This window comes from Dermochelys coriacea, chromosome 26, assembly GCF_009764565.3.
Source record: "Dermochelys coriacea isolate rDerCor1 chromosome 26, rDerCor1.pri.v4, whole genome shotgun sequence".
NCBI lineage: Eukaryota > Metazoa > Chordata > Testudines > Dermochelyidae > Dermochelys > Dermochelys coriacea.
In genome coordinates this window covers 15,541,329-15,551,158 of record NC_050093.1, presented here as the reverse complement: position 1 = coordinate 15,551,158, position 9,830 = coordinate 15,541,329, and the positions used below count along the sequence as shown (strand labels likewise).

Sequence of the window (9,830 nt, the reverse complement as noted above, 5' to 3'; positions counted from 1 at the left end):
GGACCACCTGGCCCACGGGCTCTGCCCTGTGGAGGATTCACCCTGGCGTCAATCCCCCCACCTCATTTGGCGCTGGAGTGCCAGTGAAGGGGGCAGTGCAAAGGGGACTCAGAGCTCGGTGTGGGGTGCGAGGCATGGGCCGGGGGGCTGAATGCACATGAAGGGGCCCGGTGCTCAGGTACCGGGTGGCGCTGGGTAGGGGGCATAGGGGGGACACACGGGATGGAGAGGAGGGTGAATGGTCTCCGCTCCAGGCGGTGCAGGGGGCGCCCCTGGGGGATTGTGGGGGAGACGCGGGGGGCTGGTCCCGGGGTGGGGGGGCCTGAGCAGGTGCCGGGGAGCCGGGGCCTGGGTCCGTCTCTCGCGGCTCCCCGCGCTCGGCCGGGCGGGGCCGGGGGCGGGTCTCAGGGCCCGGGCGCCGCCGCTCTCCGGCGCTGGGCGAGGCGGGGGCCGATGGACACGGGACCGGAGGCGGAGCGGGGCCCGGCTTGGGGCGGCTGCCGCCCGGGGGGGGCGGCTCGACATGAGCCACGGCTTCGTGCGGCACATCCGGCGGAACCAGATCGCCAGGTACCGGACCGGACCCCGGATCTCCCGGGACCGGACCGGACCCTGTCCCCGCCCCGGGACCGGACCTGGACCCCGCCCCCCGAGCTCCCCGGCACCGGACCCCGGATCTCCCGGCACCGGACCGGACCCTGTCCCCGCCCCGGGACCGGACCTGGACCCCGCCCCCCGAGCTCCCCGGCACCGGACCCCGGATCTCCCGGCACCGGACCGGACCCTGTCCCCGCCCCGGGACGGGACCTGGACCCCGCCCCCCGAGCTCCCCGGCACCGGACCCCGGATCTCCCGGCACCGGACCGGACCCTGTCCCCGCCCCGGGACCGGACCTGGACCCCGCCCCCCGAGCTCCCCGGCACCGGACCCCGGATCTCCCGGCACCGGACCGGACCCTGTCCCCGCCCCGGGACCGGACCTGGACCCCGCCCCCCGAGCTCCCCGGCACCGGACCCCGGATCTCCCGGGACCGGACCGGACCCTGTCCCCGCCCCGGGACGGGACCTGGACCCCGCCCCCCGAGCTCCCCGGCACCGGACCCCGGATCTCCCGGGACCGGACCGGACCCTGTCCCCGCCCCGGGACCGGACCTGGACCCCGCCCCCCGAGCTCCCCGGCACCGGACCCCGGATCTCCCGGCACCGGACCGGATCCTGTCCCCGCCCCGGGACCGGACCTGGACCCCGCCCCCCGAGCTCCCCGGCACCGGACCCCGGATCTCCCGGCACCGGACCGGACCCTGTCCCCGCCCCGGGACCGGACCTGGACCCCGCCCCCCGAGCTCCCCGGCACCGGACCCCGGATCTCCCGGGACCGGAGCGGACCGGACCCTGTCCCCGCCCCGGGACCGGACCTGGACCCTGCCCCCCGAGCTCCCCGGCACCGGACCCCGGATCTCCCGGGACCGGACCGGACCCTGTCCCCGCCCCGGGACCGGACCTGGACCCCGCCCCCCGAGCTCCCCGGCACCGGACCCCGGATCTCCCGGGACCGGACCGGACCCTGTCCCCGCCCCGGGACCGGACCTGGACCCCGCCCCCCGAGCTCCCCGGCACCGGACCCCGGATCTCCCGGCACCGGACCGGACTGGACCCTGTCCCCGCCCTGGGACCGGACCTGGACCCTGCCCCCCGAGCTCCCCGGCACCGGACCCCGGATCTCCCGGGACCGGACCGGACCGGACCCTGTCCCCGCCCTGGGACCGGACCTGGACCTGGACCCGGACCCCGCCCCCCGAGCTCCCCGGCACCGGACCCCGGATCTCCCGGGACCGGAGCGGACCGGACCGGACCCCGCCCCGGGACAGGACCTGGACCCGGACCCGGACCCTGCCCCGAATTCCCCGAGACTGGACCCCTCTGCCCGACCTCCCCGGCACCAGACCCCGCTCCCCGGGACCGGACCCCGCCCACCCGGTACCTGAACTTGGCCCGGACCCCGCCCCCCTGGATCTCCAGGTGCCGGATCCTGGGCACGGACAGGCCCCCAAGTACCTGACCCCGGCCCGGGTCCCCCACCCCCACTCGGCTGGGACTCCTGGTCCTTGCCCCCAGGGAACCCCCCCCACCCACATGGGAGCTCCCAGCCCTGCAGACTCCCCCGCACGTCCGGCTGGGTGCCCCCCAGCCCTGCCTGTATAAGACCAGAAAGGGCTGGGGGAGCTGGACCCTCACTGGGTGCAGGGCTGGGGGGGTCGGTATTTGACGCCTCCCAGGTCATGCCTGCCCCCTCCCTGGGCACATTTTGGGTTACTGGCATGGCATCTGTGTGCCAGCCCTGCCAGTTCTCTTCAGCGGTGGAGTCTCGGGCGATAGGGGGGCCCCAACTGCTAATGCGAACAGCAAGTGGGATATCCCCCACTCCCCTCCGCAGAGCCTGTAAGGTGGCCACTGGAGAACAGGGTAAGATGGGGAAGGTAACACCCCCCACCGCACCAGCCCCTCATCCTGCCACAAGCCCTACGCAAACCCCCCCCACATACCCCCCCAGGCGTGCGGGTCAATGGCATCTCCAGGCAGACCTGTCCTGGCTCCCAGCCCCGCCCGCCCCGCCCCGCCGGAGCCCCAGCCTCACTCTCCTCCCCATCAGGGATGACTACGACCGGGAGATGAAGCAGGCCAAGGAGAAGGTGAAGAAGAGGCACACACCCACCCCGCCCCGGCCCAGGAAACCCGACCAGCAGGTGTACCACCCCTGCCAGAGAAGTGAGCACAGCCGGTGCCCTGCCCTCTGTGCTCCCACTGGGGAGCGGACGTGGCACGTGTACAGCAGAGTGGGGGTGCCTCCACCTCAGCGAGTGTTGGCGGGGGCTGCCCAAGCGTTGTTGGCTCCTGCGCTGATCCAAGTCATTGAGTTTGGTGGAGGCGAGTCCAGGCTCCGCCCAGCACCATGTCTGCGCCTTTGGTGCAATGGGCGTCAGTTCCAAGGGGCGGCTGACTGACCAGCCAGATTTGGGCCCTGGCCAGGCCGAGGGATCAGGTTGGGACCGGCCTGGCATGCCCAGCCCTTTCCTTGGTCACTGGCAGCACCGCAGAACAAGGGTTTAACCACGCGGTCCCTTTGCCCGGAGCCTTGGGTCCAAACCTCAGTGATGGTCGCCCGCGGGACCTTGCTCTGGGCCTCCTAACTGGTGCCCATCCCAGTCCAAAGATGATCACAACTGGCCACTTCTGCTTAGCAGGATTCTGAGGGGCTGCAGGTCAGGAGTGAGAGGCACCGGCAGAGCTGGTGGGGAGTCCAGGGCTGGGCTAACGGGGCTGTGGGTCAGGATTTAGGGGGACCAGCAGAGCTGTGTGATGGGGAGCCCAGGGCTGAACTAGCAGGGGGATGCGGGTCAGGAGTGAGGGGCACAGGGAGAGCTGGGGGGAGCCCAGGGTTGGATTAGAAGGGGGCTGCGGGTTGGGAGTGAGGGGCATTAGACCAAGGCCCCTTCAATCTGACAGATACCTGGTGCCAGGTTCAGGGACTCCATTTCCAGACTGCTGTGCCCAGTTCCTGTGTTCTCTGCGTGGGTTCAGGCACCATCTGGCTACACTCCCCTAATCGCCTTCCTTTTGCTCCCCAGGTCGAGTGGACACAGCCTGTGGCCTGGAGTATGAGGGGTCTAGCGAGAGCAGCTCCGGCACCGAGCCAGACCCCCGCAGCACAGAGCTCTTCTGCCTCGAGTATGAGGCCGACAGCGGCGAGGTCACCTCGGTCATTGTACACCAGGTGTGTGTCTGGCACACCAGGAAAGGGTGGGAGCTAGTAGGGAGCGCTCTCCCCCTGGGTCAGGGCTGACCCCAATGACTGAGTGAGGTGTTAGGGCCTGGGCTGCAAGAAAGCAGGGTGTGGAGCTCGGCAGGGGGGCGCTGTGCTGTGGGGAGCGGGGCGGGGGGGCTCGGCAGGGGGCGCCGTGCTGTGAGGAGAGGGGTGGGAGCTCGGCAGGGGGCGCCGTGCTGTGAGGAGAGGGGTGGGAGCTCGGCAGGAGGCGCTGTGCTGTGGGGAGCGGGGAGGGGGCTCAGTGCAGGGCGCCATGCTGTGGGGAGCGGGGAGGGGGCTCGGCGGGGGACGCCGTGCTGTGGGGAGCGGGGAGGGGGCTCGGCGGGGGACGCCGTGCTGTGGGGAGCGGGGAGGGGGCTCGGCGTGGGGCGCCGTGCTGTGGGGAGCAGGAAGGGGGCTCAATGTGGGGCACCGTGATGTGGAGAGCAGGGTAGGGGGCTCAGCAGGGGGCGCTGTCACTCCCAGTGTTCTGTGCGGTCCCTCCATCCTGTTGGTGTCTCCCCATCTCTTGCGCTCTCCCCTTGCTCCCCCGACTCTCCGGGGCAGAAGGCACCAGCCGATCCCTCTCCCTTCACATGGCAGCTGCCGGCCCAGCAGCCCTCCCCTCCACAAACACGGGCCTGGACCCGCAGACCCCATGGCAGAGGCTGCAGCCAGCACAGAGTGACGGGGGATTGTCCAGCTGGGGCATGCTGGGGCCCTGGCACATGCTGCACCGGGTGGTGCAGGGAGCTGTCGTTCAGCTGATTGCTCCACTGGGACAGAGAGCTGGGCGCATCCGGGAGTTGGGTGGCAGGAGTTTCCGGAGCTGACCACGGGCCCTGCCCCTCTCGCTGCAGGATGACAGCCCCAAGGAGGTGACGGAGAAGGTCTGTGCCCAGAGCCCGCTGGAGCCGCCCCTGCGCGAAGCCCTGAGGCAGCGGGTGCAGGAGGAGCTGCGGAAGCGGAGGGCGAAGCGCTGAGGCCCATGGCAGCTATGCTGGACGGGGAGCCAAGCGCACATGGGGAGCTGCAGCACCTTGGCTGGTGGGGGCTGGAGGCTCAGGCCCCAGGGAGCAAGGACCGGCTGCCCCAAGCTCTGACAGACTTGCTGAGCGGGTTTGTTCCCTGCTGCTACCAGCCACCCCCAGCAGCCAGGGCCCAGCGCTGGTGCCCCCAGGAGGAGCTGGCTCCTAGGTAGGGGATCCTGAGTGGGGTGGCCTGGGGGCTCCTGGGAACTCGGGCAGATGAAGCCCTGGGCACAGCCTGGCAGGAGGAGCCTCACCCAGCCTGGTAATGCCTGGAGGATGCACTGGTGCTGACAGGCCACATGAAACCACTTTGCCCCAGGGTCCTCCAGCCTACCTTCCCCGAGGTTCCCCTGCTCCCCCTCCTCTCAGGGTCCCCCCACGCCCAGCCTCCAATCCCCCAGGGTTCCCCAGCACCCAGTCCCCCTGGCTCCCCCATCCACCTGTTCCCTGATTTCCATGCCCCCAGGGTCCCCCATCCCCATTTCCCCAACTCCCATCCCTTGGGGTCCCCTCTCCTCCGTTCTGTGGGTGGCTGAGCTGCTCCCTGTTCTGGCTCAATTCCCGGGGGGCTCACACCCAGGCAGACTGTTGTTTAAGGGAGCTCTGTGGCTGGTTGAAGGTGCCAGGCTGTTGGCCAGCACACAATACAGGACCTGGCAGCTGGGGCAGTGGCCGGAGGGCACCAGGATTGGTCTGGTCCCTGAGAGGTTGCCATGGGCCCCATGCCCCCACCCAGGCAGGAATGTGCCACTGAGCCCTTTAGGGGAGGCCCTGTGTCCTGGGTGGAGGAACCGGCTGAACCCCATTGGATCTGTCCTACATACATGGTGGAACTGCCCCCTCAGAGCCGGGCTGCGTCAGGCGTCTCTATTCTAGTGCCTGTTGGCCCCAGGGGCGCTGGAGAAATGAATGAGCCTCGTGCCCCAGTACCATGGCCAGCCAGGCCTGCCCCAGGGAGCTCTCGGCACTGGGACCGCAGGGCCCTGTGCTCACGGCACCAATAAACCCGCTGACAAAACAGAACCAGGGTTTGTAGTAACGAGCATTCCTGTGCGTCCCCTGTCTGGATGGGGATCACTGGGGCCGCGCCCTATGGGTGTTCTAGCCCCCAACCCCCTTATTCTCCTAGGCTGGTGGTCCTTCACTTGTCCTCGCCCCGCCCCTGAAATGGACAAGTCTTATCAGCCTGGCCCAGCTCACCCAGCAGAGCTACGAAAGAAGGACAGGCAGGGCAGAAAAGGTGGGGGAGTAGCACTGTATGTAAGGGAGCAGTATGACTGCTCAGAGCTCAAGTCTGAAACTGAAGAAAAACCTGAGAGTCTCTGGATTAAGTTTAGAAGTGTGAGCAACAAGGGTGATGTCGTGGTGGGAATCTGCTGTAGACCACCGGACCAGGGGGATGAGATGGCGAGGCTTTCTTCTGGCAACTCACGGAAGTTACTAGACCGCAGGCCCTGGTTCTCATGGGAGACTTCAATCACCCTGATATCTGCTGGGAGAGCAATACAGCGGTGCACAGACAATCCAGGAAGTTTTTGGAAAGTGTAGGGGACACTTTCCTGGTGCAAGTGCTGGAGGAACCAACTAGGGGCAGAGCTCTTCTTGACATGCTGAGTAGGGGAAGCAAAAGTGGATGGGAACCTGAGAGGCAGTGACCATGAGATGGTGAAGTTCAGGATCCTGACACAGGGAAGAAAGAAGAGCAGCAGAATACGGACCCTGGACTTCAGAAAAGCAGACTTTGACTCCCTCAGGGAACTGATGGGCAGGATCCCCTGGGAGAAGAACATGAGGGCAAAAGGAGTCCAGGACAGCTGGCTGTATTTTAAAAAATCCTTATTGAGGTTACAGGGACAAACCATCCCCATGTGTAGAAAGAATAGCAAATATGGCAGGTGACCAACTTGGCTTAACAGTGAAATCCTTGCTGATCTTAAACATAAAAAAGAAGCTTACAAGAAGTAGAAGACTGGACAAATGAACAGGGAGGAGTATAAAAATATTGCTCGGGCATGCAGGAGTGAAATTAGGAAGGCCAAATCACACCTGGAGTTGCAGCTAGCAAGAGATGTTAAGAGTAACGAGAAGGGTTTCTTCAGGTATGTTAGCAACAAGAAGAAAGTCAAGGAAAGTGTGGGCCCCTTACTGAATGAGGAAGGCAACATAATGACAGAGGATGTGGAAAAAGCTAATGTACTCAATGCTTTTTTTGCCTCTGTCTTCACGAAGAAGGTCACCTCCCAGACTACTGCACTGGGCAGTACAGCATGGGGAGGAGGTGACCAGCCCTCTGTGGAGAAAGAAGTGGTTCGGGACTATTTAGAAAAGTTGGACGAGCACAAGTCCATGGGGCCGGATGCACTGCATCTGAGAGTGCTAAAGGAGTTGGCGGATGTGATTGCAGAGCCATTGGCCATTATCTTTGAAAAGTCATAGCGATCGGCGGAAGTCCCGGACGACTGGAAAAAGGCTAATATAGTGCCCATCTTTAAAAAAGGAAAGAAGGAGGATCCAGGGAACTACAGGCCAGTCAGCCTCACCTCAGTCCCTGGAAAAATCATGGAGCAGGTCCTCAAGGAATCAATTCTGAAGCACTTAGCGGAGGGGAAAGTGATCAGGAACAGTCAGCATGGATTCACCAAGGGCAAGTCATGCCTGACTAATTTAATTGCCTTCTACGATGAGATAACTGGCTCTGTGGATAAGGGGAAAGCAGTGGACGTGTTGTTCCTTGACTTTAGCAAAGCTTTTGACACAGTCTCCCACAGTATTCTTCCAGTAAGTTAAAGAAGTATGGGCTGGATGAATGGACTATAAGGTGAATAGAAAGTTGGCTAGATTGTCGGGCTCAATGGGTAGTGATCAATGGCTCCATGTCTAGTTGGCAGCCAGTATCAAGCGGAGTGCCCCAAGGGTCGATCCTGGGGCCGGTTTTGTTCAACATCTTCAATAACGATCTGGATGATGGGATGGATTGCACTCTCAGCAAGTTTGCAGATGACACTAAACTGGGAGGAGAGGTAGATACGCTGGAGGGTAGGGATAGGATACAGAGGGCCCTAGACAAATGAGGGGATTGGGCCAAAAGAAATCTGATGAGGTTCAACAAGGACAAGTGCAGAATCCTGCACTTAGGACGGAAGAATCCCATGCACCGCTACAGACTAGGGACGAAATGGCTAGGCAGAAGTTCTGCAGAAAAGGACCTAGGGGTTACAGTGGACAAGAAGCTGGATATGAGTCAACAATGTGCCCTTGTTGCCAAGAAGGCCAATGGCATTTTGGGATGTATAAGTTGGGGCATTGCCAACAGATCAAGGGACTTGATCGTTCCCCTCTTTTCGACATTGGTGAGGCCTCATCTGGAGTACTGTGTCCAGTTTTGGGCCCCACACTACAAGAAGGATGTGGAAAAATTGGAGAGAGTCCAGCGGAGGGCAACAAAAATGATTAGGGGGCTGGAGCACATGATGACTTATGAGGAGAGGCTGAGGGATTGTTTAGTCTGCAGAAGAGAAGAATGAGGGGAGATTTGATAGCTGCTTTCAACTACCTGAAGGGAGGTTACAAAGAGGATGGATCTAGACTGTTCTCAGTGGTAGCAGATGACAGAACAAGGAGTAATGGTCTCAAGTTGCAATGGGGGAGGTTTAGGTTGGATATTAGAAAAAACTTTTTCACTGGGTGGGTGCTGAAGCACTGGAATGCGTTACCTAGGGAGGTGGTGGAATCTCCTTCCTTTGAGGTTTTTAAGATCAGGCTTGACAAATCCCTGGCTGGGATGATTTAGTTGGGGATTGGTCCTGCTTTGAGCAGGGGGTTGGATTAGATGCCCTCCTGAGGTCCCGTCCAACCCTGATATTCTATGATTCTATGAATGGGTCCAGCTCTTCTGAGCGCCAGCATGGTGCCGTCGCCGCTATGCCATGCTGCACCCCATCCAATTGCTGCCATGGGCCAGAAGCTCTTCCTTCCTTCTGGGATCTGGAGAGGCACTTCAGCTGGCGACCCGCCCCTTGATTTGTTGGGGAAACTGAGGTGCAAAGAGTGAAAATGACTCGGGTGAGCTCAGGCAGCCGTTCAGCAGCAGAGCTGGGAATGGAATCCAGGAGTCCGGCTTCCCTGTCCTGTGCACTGACCACTGAGCAATAAGAGCAGAAGGCAGCTCTTGTACTGCCCAGTCTCCACTGGCGTTAGGTCACCCCCTCCCCCAGGTCTCCCCACGCCAAATCAGGCCCTTGTAGGACCAGCTCGCCCCCTGCGCTCACTCCCACACGCATCGGGTCATCTCCCCTGAGGGCAGAGAGGTGAGGCCACCTGAGGGAGGGTATAATTCCCACTAGGGCCTGCTCTGGGGTACGGCGATCCGTCCGCTTCTCTGGCACTTCGCGGTTTGGGGGGCAGTGAGCAGTTTTCACCAAGCCCAGAGCTCGCGTGAGCTCAAAGGAGAAGATTCTCGCCCCTGAGGTGGGTTGGTAGATAGGCCTGCAGGGAGAGTTGTGCCCTTTAAATGGAGCGAAACCCTCCCATGTGTATGTCTCTGTTTGAACCAGGTTCTAGCAATTTAACTTCAGTGGATTGGGAACCGGGTCAAGCTGATGTGCAATCAGTGTGTCCTCACGGGGGTGATGGTTTCACTGAACTGGCACAAATCACGGGTGTGGGGCTGCCTTTCCATTGTGTGGAGTCCCAGGTACTGTCACAATCCAGATACTCAGACAATCCCGCAAACCTTTCTGGGCCAAGGTCACTTTCAGACCCTGCTCGTATCTAGCTATGCACAGAACGACCATGCCACTGAGCTCTGCAGCCATAGATCTCAAAGCGTTTGCAATGGGCACCATGGCTACCCCCATTTTACCAGTGAGGAAACTGAGGCACGGGAAGGGAAAGTCCAAGGGTCACCTAGCAAAACAGTGGTCTAGCCACTAGCCATATGGCTTTCCTGAAATTAAAGGGAAGAGAATAGTCACCTTTCCTGCAATGAGATTGGGCCAC

General features: G+C 62.5%; 1 protein-coding gene across 1 annotated transcript; it reads left to right on the top strand.

Annotated features, from left to right (window-relative positions):
• The first annotated feature begins 438 nt into the window (after positions 1–438).
• Positions 439–5,855, top strand: C26H2orf68 (chromosome 26 C2orf68 homolog). The gene is given in 5 exon segments (XM_038384808.2): positions 439–507; positions 509–570; positions 2,650–2,765; positions 3,626–3,771; positions 4,662–5,855. Coding segments are annotated over 5 exon segments (501 nt in total). The 5' UTR covers positions 439–453; the 3' UTR covers positions 4,785–5,855.
• Positions 5,856–9,830: the final 3,975 nt, after the last annotated feature.